Source organism: Bison bison, unplaced genomic scaffold, assembly GCF_000754665.1.
Source record: "Bison bison bison isolate TAMUID 2011002044 unplaced genomic scaffold, Bison_UMD1.0 scf7180017864279, whole genome shotgun sequence".
NCBI classification, from domain to species: domain Eukaryota; kingdom Metazoa; phylum Chordata; class Mammalia; order Artiodactyla; family Bovidae; genus Bison; species Bison bison.
This window is the reverse complement of record NW_011494851.1, coordinates 1600327-1621997: the sequence shown is the minus strand read 5'-3', so window position 1 is coordinate 1621997 and position 21671 is coordinate 1600327. Positions and strand designations below refer to the sequence as shown.

The 21671-nt window shown below is 34.2% G+C and overlaps 1 protein-coding gene across 3 annotated transcripts in view; it reads left to right on the top strand.

The window, feature by feature from the left end:
• Positions 1-21671, top strand: part of EPHA5 (EPH receptor A5) — a 398564-nt gene that overhangs the window by 328631 nt on the left and 48262 nt on the right. For all 3 annotated transcript variants that reach the window (XM_010848896.1, XM_010848895.1, XM_010848897.1), the window contains 2 exons: positions 19650-19717; positions 20984-21109. In XM_010848896.1, the coding sequence (XP_010847198.1) occupies positions 19650-19717; positions 20984-21109 (194 nt within the window). The remainder of the gene's footprint in view (positions 1-19649; positions 19718-20983; positions 21110-21671) is intronic.

The following is a 21671-nucleotide window of genomic DNA, read 5'->3' as shown; positions in this document are numbered from 1 at the left end:
ATTGTGATTATCTGGGTCATGAAGCTCTTTTTTGTACAGTTCTTCTGTGTATTATTGCCATCTCTTCTTAATATCTTCTGGTTCTGTTAGGTCCATACCATTTCTGTCCTTTATCGAGGCCATCTTTGCATGAAATGTTCCCTTGGTATCTCTAATTTTCTTGAAGAGATCTCTAGTCTTTCCCATTTTGTTGTTTTCCTTGATTTCTTTGCTTTGATCACTGAGGAAGGCTTTCTTATCTCTTCTTTGGAACTCTGCCTTCAGATGCTTATATCTTTCCTTTTCTCCTTTGCTTTTCGCTTCTCTTCTTTTCACAGCTATTTGTAAGGCCTCCCCAGACAGCCATTTTGCTTTTTTTTTTTTTATTTTCCATGAGGATGGTCTTGATCCCTGTCTCCTGTACAATGTCATGAATCTCATTCCATAGTTCATCAGGCACTCTATCTATCAGATCTAGGCCCTTAAATCTAATTCTCACTTCTACTGTATAATCATAAGGGTTTTGATTTAAGTCATACCTGAATGGTCTAGTGGTTTTCCCTACTTTCTTCAATTTAAGTCTGAATTTGGTAATAAGGAGTTCATTATCTGAGCCACAGTCAGCTCCCAGTCTTGTTTTTGTTGACTGTAGAGAGCTTGTCCATCTTTCGCTGCAAATAACATAATCAATCTGATATCGGTGTTGACTATCTGGTGATGTCCATGTGTAGAGTCTTCTCTTGTGTTGTTGGAAGAGGGTGTTTGTTATGACCAGTGTATTTTCTTGGCAAAACTCTATTAGTCTTTGCCCTGCTTCATTCCGTATTCCAAGGCCAAATTTGCCTGTTTCTCCAGGTGTTTCTTGACTTCCTACTTTGCATTCCAGTCTCCTATAATGAAAAGGACATCTTTTTTGAGTGTTAGTTCTAAAAGGTCTTGTAGGTCTTCATAGAACCGTTCAACTTCAGCTTCTTCAGCATTACTGGTTGGGGCATAGACTTGGATTACTGTGATATTGAATGGTTTGCCTTGGAGACGAACAAAGATCATTCTGTCGTTTTTGAGATTGCATCCAAGTACCGCATTATGGACTCTTTTGTTGACCATGATGGCTACTCCATTTCTTCTGAGGGATTCCTTCCCGCAGTAGTAGGTATAATGGTCATCTGAGTTAAATTCACCCATTCCAGTCCATTTTAGTTCACTGATTCCTAGAATGTTGACACTCACTCTTGCCATCTTTTGTTTGACCACTTCCAATTTGACTTGATTCATGGACCTGACATTCCAGGTTCCTATGCAGTATTGCTCTTTAGAGCATCGAACCTTGCTTCTATCACCAGTCACATCCAAAGCTGGGTATTTTTGCTTTGGCTCCATCCCTTCATTCTTTCTGGAGTTATTTCTCCACTGATCTCCAGTAGCATATTGGGCACCTACTGACCTGGGGAGTTCCTCTTTCAGAATCCTATCATTTTGCCTTTTCATACTGTTCATGGGGTTCTCAAGGCAAGAATACTGAAGTGATTTGCCATTTCCTTCTCCAGTGGACCACATTCTGTCAGCCCTCTCCACCATGACCCACCCATCTTGGGTTGCTCCACGGGCATGGCTTAGTTTCATTGAGTTAGACAAGGTGGTGGTCCTAGTGTGATTGGATTGACTAGTTTCCTGTGAGTATAGTTTCAGTGTGTCTGCTCTCTGATGCCCTCTTGCAACACCTACTGTCTTACTTGGGTTTCTCTTACCTTGGGCGTGGGGTATCTCTTCCCAGCTGCTCCAGCAAGGCGCAGCCCCTGCTCCTTACCTTGGACGAGGGATATCTCCTCACTGACACCCTTCCTGACCTTCAACGTGGGATAGCTCCTCTAGGTCCTCCTGCGCTCGCGCAGCCACCACTCCTTGGATGTGGGGTTGGTCCTCCGGGCCGCCACCCCTGGCCTTGTGAGTCAGTACTAGCAGCTGTTTTTGGTTCTGATATAGTTTCAAGCAATTTCTTGTTGGTTTCCTGCAAAGAAATTACTCTCTCATTTACTCTTTTAGAAGCTTCTAGATACCAGTCAAGGTAAGCGTAGCCAGCCTTTTCTAATTATGCATGCAAAAATATCAATTTTGAAATATCAAAAGAAATCCAATTTGGCCATTTTAGGTTGAGATCTGTTTTAATATTATTTCTGCAGTTAACTAGGTACTTGTATGTATGAGCTCCGTTATGTATTGTACATGAATCTGGCTGGAGTGTTAGTCAGAGGCTGGCTTTCTGACACCCCTTTGTTTCTGTTTTTGAGAGATTCTGTTTCTCATTTTAAGATGAATTTGTCAGGGATAAAAATCACTAGTGAACTTGTGTAGTGGGCCCATGTGCTACTTGTGAGGTTAACTCCTCCAGGAGTCACCCCAGAGTTGTTTCAGCTCATTTTACATGTCAGATTCTGCCTCCGGCAATCTAAGATTACCGTGGCTGCTTAGGTCGCTGAATGGCCAGTTCTTATGTGTGGCCCCTGAACGAGGAAGTATTTTAATTAATGAGTGGGTTTCCCTATGGGATCACTGCATGGAATGAGACCTCCACCACTCCTGTAAATTTCTCAATCACCCTAGAAAACTGAAACTGGCCAGGAGGAGTCATGACCCTTTTCTTCAGAGCAAAACTCATCTATTTTCCTCACTTTTATCCTGACAAATTCTGTAATGGCAGTCAAATTGAGGGAAAGTGTCAAATCAGCCTGTTACTTAACCACTCAGCGAAGACCATTCATTCCCCTACAACAGATCGAACTCAGCATCTTTCAGCTGAGCCCTGAGTATTCCTCAATTATTTTTCCAGTTGAGCCCCCCTACCCAGTACCTGGGAAGAGGCTACAGTCTTCATTTTGCCCCACATGAAACTTAACTTGCAACTCTCAAGTTGTACATCATTTTTTAGTCGACACCTGTCTCTGAGTCCCAGAATTCTTTACTTTAGTATGAATATTACCATAGGATTTTTCAGGCTTGAAACAGGAAACACAGGATAAAGCAAGTGTGTTGGAAAAACAGAGTCCTGTTGTGTGTTTCTCCTTTACTTTCACACTACTACCACAATTCCAACACTTCTAATACTAGATGTCTGGGGTTATAGTTTCCACACCAGGCAATTCCCTGTGAAGTTCCCTGAGTGTCCTAAATTCAACTCAGTTTGATACTAAACAGAGTTAGCACAGACCCCACAGGGTAAGGGCTCAGTCCCAGGCTCTCCTTTACTTCTGACACATCCATCAATGCTAGGTCCCCAGGTTACTCATAGCTTCTCTGTGTCTAGGCCACAAATCAAAGGTTCCCATGATTCCCCTCCTTACCTTAGATTATTTGCTAAAACAGCTCACAGAATTCTGGGACACACCTACTTATAATTACCAGTTGATTATATAGTAAAAGATTTGGTAAAAGATACAGATAGACAGGTGAAGAGATACATAGGAAGAGGTCAACTGCAGGAACATCTATCCCATGGAGTTGCAGTATCCCAGCCTTCCAGTTTATGGGTGTATTTTGAGGATTTTCGTGGAGGTTTCATTATGTAGGCATAATGAATCATTAACTCCATTTCCAATCCCTCTCCCCTCCCTCGAGAATGAGAAGTAAGGCTGTAAATTTGACATTTCTAATCATGATTTGTTCTTTCTGGCAACCAACCCACCAAGAAGTCACCTAATTAGAAACAAAGACACTCCTATCACCCAGAAAATTGGAAGTGGTTAGGAGCTTTGTGTCAGAATCCAGAATTAAAGACCAAATATTAGAAGAAGAGATGCTCCTAGAACTCTTATTAGGAAATCACAAGCATTTTAGGCGCCCAAGTCAGGAACTGGAAGTTAGAACAAAAGATTTGCCTAGTTCCTCAATATATCAAAGATTCTAAGAGTTCCTTGTCAGGAACCATGAGCTGATATATGCTGGTGTGTATATATATATGGAGAAGGCAATGGCACCCCACTACAGTACTTTTGCCTGGAAAATCCCATGGATGGAGGAGCCTGGTAGGCTCCAGTCCATGGGGCCGCTAAGAGTTGGACACGACTGAGCAACATCACTTTCACTTTTCATTTTGATGCATTGGAGAAGGAAATGGCAAACCACTCCAGTGTTCTTGCCTGGAGATTCCCAGGGACGGGGAAGCCTGGTGGGCTGCCGTCTATGGGGTCGCACAGAGTCGGACACGACTGAAGCAACTTAGCAGATATATATATATATATATATATATATATATCTTCCCAGATAGCACTAGTGGTAAAGAACCCACCTCCCAGTGCAGGCAACATAAGAGAAGCTGGTTGGATCCCTGGATGAGGAAGATTCCGCTGAAGGAGGATATGACAACCCACTCCAGTGTTCTTGCCTGGAGAATCCCATAGACAGAGGAGCCTAACGGGCTACAGTCCATAGAGTTGCAAAGAGCTGGACATGACTGAAGTGACTTAGCACACATGCATATTTCTTATTATTTCAAAGCAAGATGTGAAGTGTGCCAGGTTTATAACTTGATTAGCTAAGACTAATCTTGATCAAGACTAATCAATCAACATCCACTGATGTTTCAAAACCTCTCACCTACCAGGGAGTAGTACTTGGCTAGGACAGGTGTTTTTTCAATAATTTTATTTATTTTATTTTTTACTGTGCTGGGTCTTCATTGCTGCATGGGCTTTCTCTAGTTGCAATGACTGGGGGCTACTCTTCATTTCGTTGCCTGGTTTCTCTTTTTGTGGAGCACAGGTTCCAGGGCACACTGGCTTCAGTAGTTGCAGCACATGGGCTCAGTCATTGTGGCTCCCTGGCTCTAGAACACAAGCTCAATCATTGAGACACATGAACTTAGTTGCTTTGTGGCATGTGGGATCTTCCTGGATCAGGGATCAAACTGATATTCCCTGCATTGGCAGGCAGATTCCTCATCACTGAGCCACCAGAGAGTCCTAGGATAGTTTTTGATGAGGGATCCTAAGGTGTAATATCGAGACAGCTATTACTATTGATGAGGAATTATAAGATTTTTAGTAGGAAGGAAGCAGACTACTGGAAAATATTTTTAAATTACTGCATAAAACTATGTCCTATTCCAATTCGCTTACAAAATGACTAGAGAATAGCGATTAATTTATACATATAATTTGATGAATGTGCTGTGGATGTGTGTTTCCCCTAAGAATTATTCATAAACACACATGCACATGTCTTTCTAGCCATTTTGCATTACCTTCTCTTGGAGGGTGGAATAATTTTCTGTCTTTTTGTCAGAAGTATGGGGACTGAGGTGCAGGGTTTGGGAACCATATGTCTTATCATTATGTTTCTTATCTATTTCCCAGTTTTTGCAAAAAATGTTTTCAGTTTAGTCTAGTTTCATCAGGAAATCAATAATGAATCTAAGAAGGGTGACAGTAAATTAAGACAGATGCAAAAAGTACTGCAGAATGAGATTTTTTTGAGAAATGTATAAAACAACATTGTGAGTGTTAACTGAACAATATCCTAAACTTCTTTTGTTTTAAATATGTTACATATTTAAGTTATTTTTAGCATTTTAAAACTGATGTGCTGCAAATGACAGTATATTGTGATAAGCATTATAATTGGAATTATTTTAATTCTTTGCTTTTCTTAAAATTAAGTGAAATTACCACAAAAATTGAAATCAGAGAGAACTAAAATTGTCTCATAAAAATGCAAATTCATGAAATGCTTGAATACAGTAACTCTTAAAGATTTTGTATGCTTTTTTGTCATCATTTTGTTTCTCTGCACACCAATTTTTACCTAATGTTTAAAAAATTTAATATTATACTGTATTAATTTCATTCCTTCATAAACTCCACAAATAGATTTTGTGAACTGCAAGATATTTATGTGTTAGTCATTGGCTCCTTTAAAGTCTATAGCCAGCCTCATGCATATTGTCTGCTCCTGACTTTTTGCCATAAGACCATGTCATTAAAATAATATCAGTTTAAACATTTTTTAAGTGCTGATTGTGAACCCAGGACAGTGCAGAAAGCTTTGCATATATAATCAAACTCATTCTTCAAAGCAATCCTATGTGATATAGTTTCTATTATTTGTCTCATTTACATCAGTTGGCTAGTTTACCAAAAGCTATACATTTATTAGTGAATACTTTGGGGATTGCTGCTAATTTAACTACAAACTCCATGATCTTAATCATTTTGCTACACAATCAAAAGGTAAGGACATTTTTGTCGCTCTTAATAAGTTTCAGAGGGTTGTTTTCTAAAGTGTTGATGGTACTTTTCACTGTGACCTTTGAGGGTACAAATTACACTCTCTTCTCCAGCACTAAGTTCCATCATTTTTGTTGTTGTCATTGTTTTACTTAAAATGGTAAATTAAGTAACTTTTTCATTTCCTTTTTTTTAAAGTAAACTGAAAATACTTTCTATTTAATTAAAATACTTTGGTGGAATTGCTTTCTGCCTCTCTCATTTATCTTTTAGGATCATTGTGTTTTTCTTATCCACTTGTATGATCTCTTGTTTAAGAATTTAAGTCATCATTTATCCACAGTCTGTAGTCTTGCTCTCTGATCTAGTATCTTTGAGGATTTCTTCCCTAGACTTATAATCACCTTTCTTTAGTAGACGGGAGGTTATCTTACACTGACACACTTAGTACATTTATTGATCAACTCTGTGTAAGACCTGGCTAAAGTAATTTCATTTGGATCTTCTTTGGGTCTGGAAAGCTTCCCTTATAACATGTTAATCTTCAGAAGGACAAATCAAAATATCTTGTTAAAACAAAGATCTACCATTTTATATTAAGTCTAGAAATGCTACAGTATTTTAAACTTGGATAATAATGATCTTATTATAGCTGCATGTAGTTACTTACAGACTCCAGGTGCTAAAATCTGATGGGAATGCAGATGGACTCTGTGTTGAACCATAGCTCACGTAAATTAGATTGGCTGCTATTTCTAGCATATTTTAGTTTCTAAATTATTTCTGAGACTTGTAAGCGTTTTTAACCTGTACTTTGAGTATTTATTGATTAAGGAAAGAACATGTTTTTTATACCATCTGGTGCTGAAGTGTTACTGTGACAGCATCCTCAGAGTTTATTTAAAACGGGTAATTTGAGGGATTACTATTCCACTTCAGATATTTATAGAAAAGGAGCTTCAGTTTTAATTTTCTTAATGATATATTAATGCACAGTATGCTCTGATCACTAAACCCTCAGAAAACTTATTCCGTGGAAATGATTTTTTAAATTACACTGGCCATCTGTATTTATGTGAGTTGGTCTGAATGGAACTAGATATTTAGTTATGTTATAAATGGAAATACTTAGTATGGTAGTAGTATATGGATCATGAAAAAAATAAATTTCTCTGAGATAATGAGAATCTATTCTATCACTTTGATTATGATATAACTAAGAGCAATAGCTATTACTTTTCTCCCAAAGCATACAATGTGCCAGACACTGATCTAAGTGAATACATATTTTCTCTCACTTTATTTTCACAAAACCTATGAGATAGAATCCATTATTATCCCTATTTTATGCCTGTAATCTGAAGCAAAAATAAGTTAACTAGGGTATTTAAATAAATATGCCATCTTAAAACAAGTCAAAGAAAATATCAGTACCAAATCTAAAACAATGACATAAAAAAACAGAAGTATGAGTGTTTGATTTTACATGATTTTAGGTTTTTTTTTTTTTTACAGTGAAATATTTTTTTTAATTTTATTTTATTTTTAAACTTTACATAATTGTATTAGTTTTGCCAAATATCAAAATGAATCCGCCACAGGTATACATGTGTTCCCCAAGGTTCAGGATTTTAGGTTTTTGATTAAACTTTTTAAAAACTATAAATTTGAAGTGTAATGATAAGTAATAAAATTTATATTCCTCAGAAGTAAAATTTGCAGTGTTATAGTGAAGTGTGTGTGAGTATGTGCGTGTATATGTATTAATTTGTAAGAAAAAAGTGTTATTATATTCTTTCAAATGAAGAGGACTGAATAAAATGCTATTATTTTTGAAATCATGAGTGTATTTTTTGAGTCTTAGAACACTGATCAAGCATTAAACAAGTCCTTATAGGTAATGACCAATCACAGCCCAGTTCTTGCTTTCCTAAGTACAATTCTATATGAGTTTATAAACTGCACACTCAACTATAAAGATATTTATACTTTGTTAGAGATGACATCAGCTTTTTTTAACTGTTAAAAAAACAATTGTGTACATTTTTAAACAATCTAATATTATTTATTATTTATTGATTTGTAAATCTACTATTCAAAATTAAAACATATATGCACATGTTCCATATTAATAACCATTAATAAATTGAGATAATTGTGCCGTTAGTGGCTCAGTCATGTCCAGCTCTTTGCAACCCCATGGACTATAGCCCACCAAGCTTCTCTGTCCGTGGGATTCTCCATGGACTGTAACCTGCCAGGCTCCTCTGTCTATCTGATTCTCCAGGCAAGAATACTGGAGTGAGTAGCCATTCCCTTCTCCAGGGGATCTTCCCAACCCAGGGATTGAACCGAGGTCTCTTGCATTGCAGGCAGATTCTTTACCATCTGACCCACCAGGGAAGCTCAATTGTGCCATTAGGTAATGCCAATTACAGTGAAACTACTTATGTGCCACTCATCATGTTTAAACTGTGAGGGGGAAAAAAAAAAGATCAAGGAATCATCCTCATCTAACAAAACTAATAGTTTAAAAGAAGAGGAAGGCAGACTTTCTTTAAAGTGCCAGATAAATGTTTTAGGCTTTTCAGGCCACTCATTCTCTGTTACAACTACCTAAGTCTGCCATGACAGCAAGCAGGACTCCTCCATAAATGGCAAATAATGAGTGTGGCTATGTTCCAATGATACTGTATTTACAGATATAAATGGTATGCTAGATTTGGCCCATGGACTATATAGTTTTCCACCCCTAAATATGAGTACTTATATAAGCATAAGAAATAGGAAAGTTAACATATCTAAGATATCAAAGATATTAATGAAATAAATATAATTTTAAGGAAGTAGATCAAGATTTGCCAAAGTATTGTACAGATGCTTTATATACTCTTATAAATATTTTAATAATTTGATATATTGAACTTTGACTTTTAATATCTCTACAGTGAAAATAATTATTTGGCATCTTTTTTAAAATACATATAATCAAATTGGAAATAAGTGTCACGTTGCCATTTTAGTGGCAGCCAAATTCTCAGATACTTAGTAATGGGAAAAATTAAAGTACTATCAGTGCTCCAAAGAAACTATATGGAACTTTGCTTAGTTTTCCTTTGAGAAAAGTCCATTGGAATTTGATTTGGAAATATTTGTCTAATTTTGTTAGCATTTCCAAATATATTGAATGTTTATATTGTATTTTCCTTATTTGATATAAATGAGTAGATATATTTCATAATTAAAGTTCAAAATAAACAGAGTTTAGATAAAAGTCTTGGCCTGCTGGTATGTGGTATCATTACTGAGCTCATCCCACAGTTGTCTTGAAATCACTCTAAGGGCAATTTATAAAAACTGGAAGTGAATTCACTGAAACACTAAATAGCTTTTGTGTTCTATTCTGCCAAGAGTTTATGTGGTTTCTAACAATAAAATACATTATATTAAACAATTTACTTGGTATTTTCTGGATTTTTGTTTTACTATGAATATGTGGAAAATTAAAAGAATATTGAATCTTGCAATATCCAGAAAGGTGCATGTATTATATATATAGGTTGATTTTTATATATATAGCAATAGCTCTATGAATATATTATGGAGATGCATTTTTAAAATATGAAATGTAAATTAAATGGTCACTTTCCATAAATGATTGGTGAAGTCATGTAAGCATAGCATTGTCAATAGTCTGTGATAAATGATGATACCGCTATAAGAAATCAGTGGGTCAAATGAGCAAGGCATTATTCTCCATCTTAAATTTGTAGGTTCTACTCAAAAAATTTATTTACAAGGCTGTTTAGAATGTCTTTGAATATAAATTTTGCAGGCATTTCTGAGGAAAGATATATTCAAATGGGCTTATAGCTTTCTTTGTCTGTTTAATTGGATAATCAAATACATTGACTCATTATATTTCCTATCAAATAACCTCTTTAAGTATAATAAAAAAAACAATTTAATACAGCATGGTATTTCTTAAATCCATAAAATGCTTCTTAATTTGAAAGGCATTGTGGAAAAATTAATTGTATGCATGTTGGAATTTTTGCTTTTAAAAAGCAAAACAGACACCTGTCTGAATTGGTAGTGTCTTTATGCTGTATCGAGGGAGTGGGATATCTTCCTTATCTTGGGCTCTCTTGTTTGCTTTTCAGTTGCTGCGATTGTGGCTGTGGAAGGGCTTCTTCCCTGTGCGCTGTTGCCCATCCAAGCCTAATATGGTTAGTGTTCCCCTCCTGCTTTCACTATGTGCTGTCCCACCTATATGTATTATCGTCAGCATCCTTTTTTTTTTTTTTTTTCATTTGTGTACATTTTAGTAGTTAGTGCACCAGTTACAGTTTAAAAGAAGAGTAGAATGAAACTGTTCCAGAAAGAATCTTGAGTGATTTCACTACATATACTTTCAAATAAAATATCTGTATCACCCCTATGTCAAGCATTCATACTTCTCTTCCAAGGCTTTTACTGTGGTCCTGATTTAAACCAGGAAGTTGTAAGATTTTAACATCTGTTTTACATTTAACATGTCACTGTTTATGTTGTTCCATTAAGATTAAAACCATATTATACATGGAAGTAGAATGCTACTTCTGTCAAGGTGAAGTCACTTTTTCTGTCTCCCAGAACCATGAAATGAACATAAGTGGGATATTCTTTTTTCATAATCATTGTGGATATATGTTGCATTGGAAAACAGAACCACATTTAATTTTAAACAGCTGACTTAATAGTTTTAAGCTTGAATTATTTCAGATATTATAAGTGATATTTCTAATTTGGTACCAGTGAAGAAAAAAAATATCCATATTTTGGGGGTCAGTGTCCAAATGCGATAGTCTTAATTATTTACAAATACAAATCTTAAATATATATTTGGGTTATAGCAATAAACTTATAGGCTAGAACATAAGAACAAAGAACTCTCTTTATAGATTTAGAGAGTGCTGTGTGCTCAGTCACTCCGTCGTGTCTGATTCTTTGTGACCCCATCAACTATAACCTGCCAGGCTCCTCTGTTCCTGAGATTTTCCAGGCAAGAATACTGGAGTGGGTTGCCATTTCCTCCTCCAGGGTATTTAGAGGGACTCCTACACAATAGTGAGCTACCTTGTAAAAACTACCAGATAATTTCTGTCTAGATTAAGGAGTCTGAATCCCTCCACTACTATATTGAGCTATTATTTGTAGGCGAAATTTGCCAAGAAAAGAACTGAAATACATTTTAGAGAATTAGAGGGTTGTCTTGGGCCTTTAAAATTGTTACTTTTATTCTCCAGGTGTAAATTAATTTTTGTTGATTCAAAAAACTGTGGTGTGATTGAGTGTGTGTAGAAGATGTGAGAAGTGGTGGAAGAGATACCAATGATCTTCTGAGAACAAGAGAGTGTAAACACAGACTGATAAGATTCTTTGATCTTTTTTTTAAATCTTGTGAAATTTTTTTATTTGAAAAAAAATTTGAAGTTAATATGAAAGTACAGATTTGTTCCTGGGACTTCAGTGACATACCAAAAACAAAAAACCCTGAAATCTGGCTGACAGTGGCTGAAGTATAATATAAATGGCTTGAAACTGTGATTTTATTTTATTTTTTTTACTGCTCTATAAAAAACTTAAAAACGGTCACTGAGTTGCTTATTCTAACTTGACTCTCAAATATAGGTATTATAAGAGATAAAATCATCATTGAAGCATAGAATTTACATCTTGGAGAAAAAAAAATGACATCCAGACATACCTTGAACTAAACCTCAAAGATATCTTAATGGGTATATGAACATTAATGAAGCCATGACTCAGAAAAGTATTGGTGAAAACTAACTTTAACTGGATTTAAATTGCTTGATGTTTTAAAAAATAGTATCTTTTTCTACTGTGTAGTTGACTTCAGGGGGTTTGTGAAATGAACAAATAAAGGAGGAAAAGTAGAAAGGTGGAACACTTCCTTCACAAGGAACATACCAGGAAACCTAAGAAAACATGTTTTATTTCCTATCATCTTCCCTTTTTTCCCTAACATCTTTCTCTAAAAATGTCAGTAATTTTGACTCAATTGGTGTGTTTGTGTGTGTGCCTTTATATTTGTGTGTGTATGTGCATTTGAGTGTGTCTGTAGCACCAAAAACAGAAGTTATTTAGCCACAAATGGGCTTAGGTATCCAATAAAATGATAACAGTTTGTGTGCAAATATTTATGGAAGAGCCATAATTTTTTAATGCATTCTTAGTAAAACAAAATAAAGCAAAAGAAACAAACTTTAATTGAGTTTACATAAATTAGACAATCAGAAATTTGTTCAAAATTATTGGTTGGGGTGAATGGAAGCTAAATATGTTTTTATTGTCTGATATCTCAACTTTCATTTCATAATTTCTGGTCAGTATGAGGTTTCAGTTAAAGATAATGTTTCTTTAGATTAAAGCCTTGGGGAAAAAATAACCTTAGATAGTGGAAATTAAGGGCTGAGAAGAATTTTCCTACTAGAATCAGTAAAATACTATGAAACCTTGACCTAAAATCTTCTCTCTTAATTTTGTTTGTATAATCGTATTAGGATTTGTCAATTACCACATAAATAATTTACAAGGATCATTCTGTCATCATTTGTGAACTGACATATATACAATTACAGGACAGAGGTTGGACATTTTGAGATTTTGGAATCTTGTTTTTGTTTTTTTTTTCATTTCTGAAAGACTACTCATGAATATGTGTGCTTGGTTTTGACCTTAATATAATGCAGTGCTTATACATGAAAATTGCCAATTGTAAATATACTGGCTTTTAGAAGTATTTTAATATACCTTGTGGAAATCTCAGGGTCTGAAAGACATAATTTCAACATCATTTATCTAGATCCTTGGTTTTGCAATTCAGATTTATTAAATTTTCTCCAGGGCTATGGAGTTCTGAGCTTTACTATTGTAGTTTCCATCACATAAACATGCTCCATTATTTTGCAAATGCTAATTACATGTTGCTGTCTTGATCTCAAATTATTTTTTGTCACTCTAGTTGCTTACTTTGTTGTGAAATCGGTAAACATAGGTATAATGTTAATTTTTACAATATTCTTCTTGCTTTGATTAAAATCTACCCAGTTATGGATGATATTTCTATAATATGTTCTAATGAAACCCAGATGCCTAAATTTTAAGCACTCTATCCCCAAGACTGCTTACATTTTTAACAGAAGTATTTGTTTTTTAATCACAGCTGGTTTCAGATTCTAGTCCTCCCACGCTACATCCAATCTATTTTTACTGGCATCCAATATTGAATTGATAATCTTAAATGTAAATGATATATTAATATGTGAAATTTATAAAATAAAATTATTATTTGTTCCTTGATATTCACTTTTGTCTATGAATACAAAAACATATATATATGTGTGTATATAAAACATCATGTTTATTATAAGTTCTGAAATATCCCATAGTCCCCAGGTGGGTTTTTCTTACATTTCTTGAATTCAAACACATTAGATTATTTTCTTCATTTATTAGGTTTCAAGCTTTCCAATGCTTTTGCAGCACTTACTACTTCTGAGGGGTGTGCATGACAAGGAAAATGGAGTTCACTATGCTGAAAATATTTTGTTGATTTACCTACTCTGATTTTTAGGAAGTCAACCTCATTCTTTTAGAAATTATTATTTCTTATTTTTAATAATATTTAAAATCAGAAGTACAAGGGATAAACTCTTCTATCATAATTCAGAAAATAAAACTAAAATAAAACATACTTTTCTGACAAAAATGGTCGTGAATTACACTGAAACATTTTTTTAATGTTTCAAGGAACTATTTTTCTTTAGTTTAATGAACTGAAAGTTTCTTGACATTTGAAGTGAACAAGGTTTTCTTTTTACATACATTTCACAGATTATTTCATTCATTTACAACAGATTTCTGCCCAGGAGATATGTGGAAATACTATTCTATCTTATAGTTAGGAAAAATACATAGAGAATAAAAATCATCCCTTATAATTTTAGACCCTCATTTAATGTGCTCATGGCAGGCAAGTGTGAGGCTTTTCCACACAATAGAGAGATAATATATTAAATTCCAGTTGAAGGCTTGCTATATAAAATGTAACTATAAACTGCTCCCAAACCCGTTTTTATAATACCTGTGGCACCTCAGACCATAGGAGATTTTAAATGGGACTACTCTAATTGGGAAAATCATTGGTCATATAAGCTAGTTCATTTATCCATGAACTAGTTTAAAAATTAGTAGGAAATTTCCTACTCTCGCATTAGAACACAATTTGTTGAAAACAGGGAGACACAATCCTTACATGTCACACTTTATAAATTATATTTCATGTCAGAATTCTAAGGTAATTAAAATTTAACTCAATAATGAAGAGTCAATAATTCATCTTTGAATTCCTTAAAGTATTTCAAATTATTCATGTCTTCCCATTATTGCTAATTCTGGAAGGATTTAAAGAGTTTATTAATGAAACAAATTACAAATTCATATACACTGCATTATTTTAAAAGTGTTGTTCATAAGTTTTTTCCTTTGTCTTTTATAATATAGAAATTAAAAATAATATACAAGGCATGAAAAAAGACATAAGTCCACTTCTCACATTGCCGTTAGTCATAAGGAGGTTAGTACCCTTGGTAGAATGTGAGATGGGAACACAGCTATGTTTGCTATGTTTCTGTAGTATAATCATCGCTGTCATTTCCTGTGCAGGAAAAGCATGTTTCCCAAAATGAGTATATTTTCTTTTAAAAGTGTATCTGGGAATTTTCAGTAAATGATAATACATGAGTTACAGTTTTGTGTAACTTACATTATCTGTAAAGAAATAAAAATCCCGTACCTTGTATACAAATGCTAGCTGGACCACCTATATATCCAATATCCCATTTTACTGCATTTGCACTCACATTCTTATAGATCTGTGGTCCTGAGAAATAAAGCAATCTATTTTAAGTATTTATTAACTATTATTAATAATAAGCTAATATTCACATGCTTCTTTATTTTATGGGGGATGAGTTACCTGAGCTTTTATTAAAACTACCTTTTTTCAGTTGGAGAGAAACTTGAAGTGAAAAGGTCAAACTATTTTCCCACAAAACTATAACTTTTTTTTTTTTTTAAGATGCCAGCAATAAAATTTTAAATGCAACATTATGCAGTGGCTGAGGTCATTATTATGTCAGAACAAGAGTGTGTGCACATATGAAGAAATGTGTTTTGAAAAGAGGATACAATACAAGGAACTTTTCTATAAGCAAGACATATTGACTCTAATGTTTGCTGCAACATTTCCTTTTGAATATTTTTACTGGTAAAGCATTTCTTAGTCCATCTGGACAATGGAGGAGCAGCTGTAGGCATGTCCATTTCTGAGCCAGGTACTGCATATGCTCACTCTTTCAAAAACATCAAAATGCAGAACCATTACTTCTTTCACCATTGCTTCCTCCCCACCGTATTTAAAATTAAGGAAAAAGAGTGTTTATTCAGTGTTCATTTCAGTAGGCTAAAATAAAGAAAAATCTGATTTTGTGGAGGTTATTGTGGAGTAAGGATCTACAATCTCCTTTTGCTTTTTCGTTCACTCATCTCTCCTCATTGTTCATAATAGTGTCATTTAGAAAGTTCTGATTCTGTTCTTGGTACTCCTTGAGGGCTTCACATTCCTACCTTTAATTTATTATCTAATCCTCAGTTTACATCTGAGAAATAAATTATTCATTAGTACCTCCATCCATTCATAAAGATTATTGTTTACTATTTCATGTCTATGGAAGTTTCAAATATCCAAATTTAGAATCAATGGCTTGGGCTGTTTTTAAGAGCAACATTAATATCAAGGTTGTATTATTAAATCTTTTGGATAGATATGGGGGAAAATAGATTGATCTCCAAATTAACCATGAAATCACTTATATATTATATAGGAAGCATGACTCAATGCCTTTTAATAAATTTCATTAATGAGTATAAACTATGCCTACGTTTAATGTAATTTCTCATGTCCCCTCTAGTACTAAAATAATATCATTTTCTAGAAGAAGATATGTATAAATGGGTAGACAATGATTCCTCTAATTATATTAAGATATCTAAAATATTTTTAGCACAATGATATCAAAATCCATTAAAATTGTGATTGAAGCAAAATGAAGAAACTGTTTCTTTTCTGTTCAGAAAGAAAAAAGGTTCCAGAAGATGGCAGTTGTAATTTATATATGTACACAATATACATATGGAAGGGCATACTTATTGACTGTGTCAGATGGGTTACAATGATGTATCTGGACAAGGTACGGAAAATGATACTGAATGAACAGGCTTCCTGCAGTGCTTTGTCAGTGAGGCTGAACCACTGCTTGAGTGCAGTCTCTGCCAGCTGCACTTTTACTTGCTGTATCTTGTTGAGGTTTGTTTTAATGGTGCTTTGGGGGTTTCCAGAACTTAATTTTATATGTTAATGTGACATGCAGCCGTATATGTTATAGAACTCCAGAGAAGCCCATAGTCAAAAATAACTCTTTCCTATTGCCCTCCTGACTCTCACCCTAGGTATTAAAATGTTAACTGCTCCTCAACAAGGTATTCCCAAATCATTTTTTAGATTAGATCCAAAGTTTTATTTCCATTTTCATATAAGGAATTTGCATGAAATTTAAATATCCATGAGACTTATTTAATGATAAAGACTATTTGAGGATACAAGTTTCAAAGCTTAATTTTTTTCTGAACGTAGGAGAGCTGAAGGTAGAATGGATGTTTGTTTTCTAATGTAAACTGCAAGAACTTGTATACTTTTTAAGTCTCTTTAGAATTCCTCTAATGAAGTTTTCTGTCAGTGTTATTTACATAACATAAATCTCAGGATGATTTCTCACAATTATATGTAGAATATTGTTAAAAATAAAAAACAGTATCAATACCTTCTCTGTAAAGGCACATACATCGATTGAAAGAAGAATGTAATACCTAAAATTATGAACAATATTAAAATAACTTAAATATCAGCTTATATCATGTATTTGTTTTTTCTCTCCATTTCACTGTGGTGAAGTGATTCAAAATGTCTTGCATCTACGTGTTCTGAATACAATTTGGAAGGCCAAAGATCCCCACTGTGTGATGCTCCTCACCTAAGAACACTATATGTATTAAGCACCTTATTTCAAGTTTATTCAAATTTTGCTAACTGTAATTTACTAATAAATTGCCAGTTCTTTAACATGATAAAAATAAGATAACTATATTTTTCATCAAAAATGGCACAAAAACAGGTTTTTTAATCTATTTTGTATAATATGTGTAATTATACACTAGGAAAAATAGAGAATACAATAGGCTTTATTTTTACATCAAAATATACATATATTTAAGAAACATTTTAGAATATGAAACCAAGAACAGTCCCTCAGTGCATGTCAGGTGGCCACTTCCCTTACATCCAATAGTAGTTTTCAGTCAACTTTTTAATGAAAATATTTTGTCAATCTGACATTTCAGCTGTATTTTCTTTATGCAAAAATAAATGAAATTTTGTTCTTGATAAACACAATTTTTTTCTAAGAGTTTGTGAATAATAAATTCACCTCCTTAGGAGTTTAACTAAAAGTAGTTAAAATATTTTTATTTTGGTCAATTGTTTTAATGTTATATTGTTGTTCATATACTTTAGTATTCATCAGCCTATTCTCTCTCAAACACTTGTCAATCAGAATATCATCCACTCATTCATTTATTCATTTCATCAATGTGACACATATGTTTGGTGCCAAGTCCGATCCAGGTGCCAAGTGACTTCAGAAATTTATAGATGAACAGTAATTGTTGCCATTTAAGAAACTAACAATAAAACATGAGAGCCAAAAAAAATTCTCAAATGACTACGTTGTATTGTCGACTGGGAATCTCACCATGAGAGGAATACTGAAAACTACTGGGTTCATAGTGAGGAAGACTGAAATAAGCAGGGGTAATGGAGGGGGGGGAAACATAAAGAAGGCAACAATTGAACTGGACTTAGATTAATTGGAGATTGTTAAGAAGAGCATCCTAAGTGTAGGAACCAGTATATAGGAACATATGGAAGCATGGAGAAGTATCTTGGAGATGAGGTAGGAAGTGCGCACTGGGGCTACACTTAGGAATCTTTACATTTTTATTGAAATGTTTTCAGGAGAGAGGTAACATAATAGCAGAGTACCTTGTTTATGGTATTGTGGCTACAGCCATGTCTAGTATAGTTCAGGAAAGCAGTTATAGAATGCAAGGGCAAAGGTTCAGAGGCAGTGATAGTAATCCAAGTGAAAAATAACAAGGCTTTAATTGAAGAAGGGGTAGAACTAAAGAGATGGATGAGATGGACCATAAGATTTTATGTTATATAATTCTTGGGATTTGACAACAAATTTATTGTGAGGTACACAAGCATAGGGCTTTGATTTTAAGGTACCAAGCCATGTATGTGTTATTAAGAGGAAAAGAAGGCAGCAGATCAATATTGAAAGTAAAGAGAAAGATACTGTTTTTGTTGTTTTTTTCCCAAAATCTATTGAGTGGAATGCCTGGGGAATATTCCTGTAAAGTAAATCTACAAGGAATAAAAATGTAACTCTTGAAAGGATAAAATCAGAAGGATAGATATATTAATTAAATTGATGGAAATGGATAGATCTACAGTAGAGAACCAGCGAAGCCTGGGCAGAGGACATAGGGAATTGTCCATATAAATGAAAAGAGCAGTAAGAAATATCAGAAAAGGAGTAGTAAGGGATTTCAATTAATCATGGGTTAAAAATTAAGAAAAAGTCGTTGGATTTAGAGATGAATATATCATCAGTGAACATTAGAAGGAAAGCTTTTTGTAAGTAATAAGAGCAGATTTAAAATGACTTACAAATTAGTAAGAGAAAAACAGGAGAGACTAAGATTTGGGGAGTGGAGTTGAGTGGGTTTGCAAACTTTGGGGACTTGACAGTGATCTCTGGGTGCAAGGGGAAAAGAGCCAGCAGAGAAACTAAAGACTCCAAAACGAGAGGTAAAAAAAATAAAAAATGATAATGTAAGGTGCTGAAAGGAGGAGACTATTGAATCAGAGACATATTGGGGCAGCTCATCTGAAAAGGCAGGGGCCTCAGAGGTGGTTAAAAAAAGTAAAAGAGAAAGGGAACAGAGAAGTGTCTGGTGTGTGGTGTATGGTGAAGTGATGTTTAAAAATAGATTTGGAGAGCTTCAGACTTCTCAGTGAAATCTGGGCAGAAATAAGGGATATTGGCTGCGGAAATACGATTCATCCAAGAGTACTGGTGTTCCATCCTGCTGGTGTGAAAAATCACTTAAGATTGCAGTCATTTCAATTGTGTTGTGTGCTTCTGGGCTTGATGTGATTCACCGCTTGGGAGATGTGGCTAATGATGGTTTACTCTATTCCAGGCGGTGTGGTTACAGCAAAGCCAAACAAGACCCGGAAGAGGAAAAGATGCATTTTCATAATGGGCACAGTAAGCAAACTGTTAAAAAAAAAATCAAAATAAAGCAAAGTAGGGGAGACTTTGTTGTTACTTTGGCTTCTTTTCAGGCAAAGATTTGTAAAACCTGACCAAAAATATTGTGTTAAAAAGTGTGTTTTGGTACATTCCTGGGCTTGCAGTGTTGCTGGCTGACCCTGGGCAATAGCTTAATGGTTTTTTCAGTTCTTTAAAGCAAACTCTCCTTATAATAATGAAAACAAAAACTTTTTGCTTTATAAAAAGTTATTATATGTCAAACTGTATTTCTGGCCAATTCTAATTCCTAGCAATAGTCAATAGAAATATATCATTAGATAAAACCACCAGAATAAATGAATAAATTTTTCTTTTTTTTTGTAGCATTTTGGCAGGAATTTCCCTGAGCAGATCCTGTAACAGCAACCTTGGTTCAAATGACTTGAAAAAGACTACACTTTTAAGAAATGCAGAAAATCAAGTTTTATTCATGAGCTTTAAAAATTAGCCTAAATGGGTTCTAATTTTATTATTTTAATATGTTCATTTTTAGATAAAGAGTATAGTGTGAGTTGATTTGCCAAGTAAATGACAAAAAGTGTTTTTGTTTTTGTTTTTTTTTTGTCATTCTGCCATATCAAAATCATGAAAGAATTTTTGAGTCCATTTTTAGTCCTATCTTGTTTAATGTTATTTATTCTCAAAAAATATCATTGAGGATAATATTGGTAGTCTTTAAAATGTAATGAAACTGAGGCTCATAGAATATGAGAGACTTGTATAATGCCCTGCAGTAAAAATAGAGTGAATTTCTTTTTTTCTTTTGACTTCTATGTCAGTCTTATAGGACCAAAGCACCAGAAAGTTTGTTTTTAAATTATTTTTATAAAAACTAAATCATCTGTGATGAGGTTTTAAGTAAAGCATAATAGCACAAACCGACGACTAAGCCAATTGCACTTCATTGTTCAGTTTGGTAAGCAAAAGTGTCTTAGTTTGCCTCAGAGACTGACTCCCTGAACATTACTGCTAAAAGATGTATTTATTCAAATATGTCCTCACATATGCACTTCATGTGCATGCCAGCAATCCAGATTTCTACAATTATAAAAGTGAGATAGTTGTAAAAATGACTCCTATACCTCAGGAGAAGACTCTGTCCTTGCAGCTCTGCCACTTCTAGAAATTACGGATTTAAGCCATAGTTGCACGTTAATAACATTTGTAATTTCACTCATCTATCACCAATACTTCTATTTTAATGCCTGTTTATTTTTTCAGTTAAACTGCCAGGAGTAAGAACTTATATTGATCCACATACCTATGAGGACCCCAATCAAGCTGTCCATGAATTTGCCAAGGAGATAGAAGCTTCATGCATCACCATTGAAAGAGTTATTGGAGCAGGTAAGACAGTGTGTTTAATTCAGACTTTTAACTTGTGTTTATATTATAGAATGTAATATATCAATGTTCTGATCTAACTCAAGATGTTTTTAATCTTCTGTAATTGTCTTGCTTTCAAAGTGGTATATAATTGATCGTATTTTACTACTACCCTCTACATAGCTCATACTTAAACCTGCAAATGTCTAGTTTATGAAAAAAATAAACCAGCAAAAATAAATATTCAAACATGGTGTTTTAATATCTACTATTTACTATATTTCATACATATGTAATTTTTAATGCCCAGAAAGATTTACAAAATTCAAGTATCCAATTATTTTGTGTATGCATCATCTCTTCATTACGATTGTTTCCTTTTTGTCCTGCTATGATCTTTTCTTATTTTCTCATTAGTGTCACTGCTATAGTAGAAAGCAAAGGAAGAAGGAAGTGGTTTTCAGTCAGTTGCTTTTGGTTTCTTTCTAATGTTTCCATTAAGGTTTCTACATGTAAGACAGATGAAACTAATAACCCCCAATGTGTTTCATGATCACGCATAGGTGTTTTTTTTCCCTGTGGA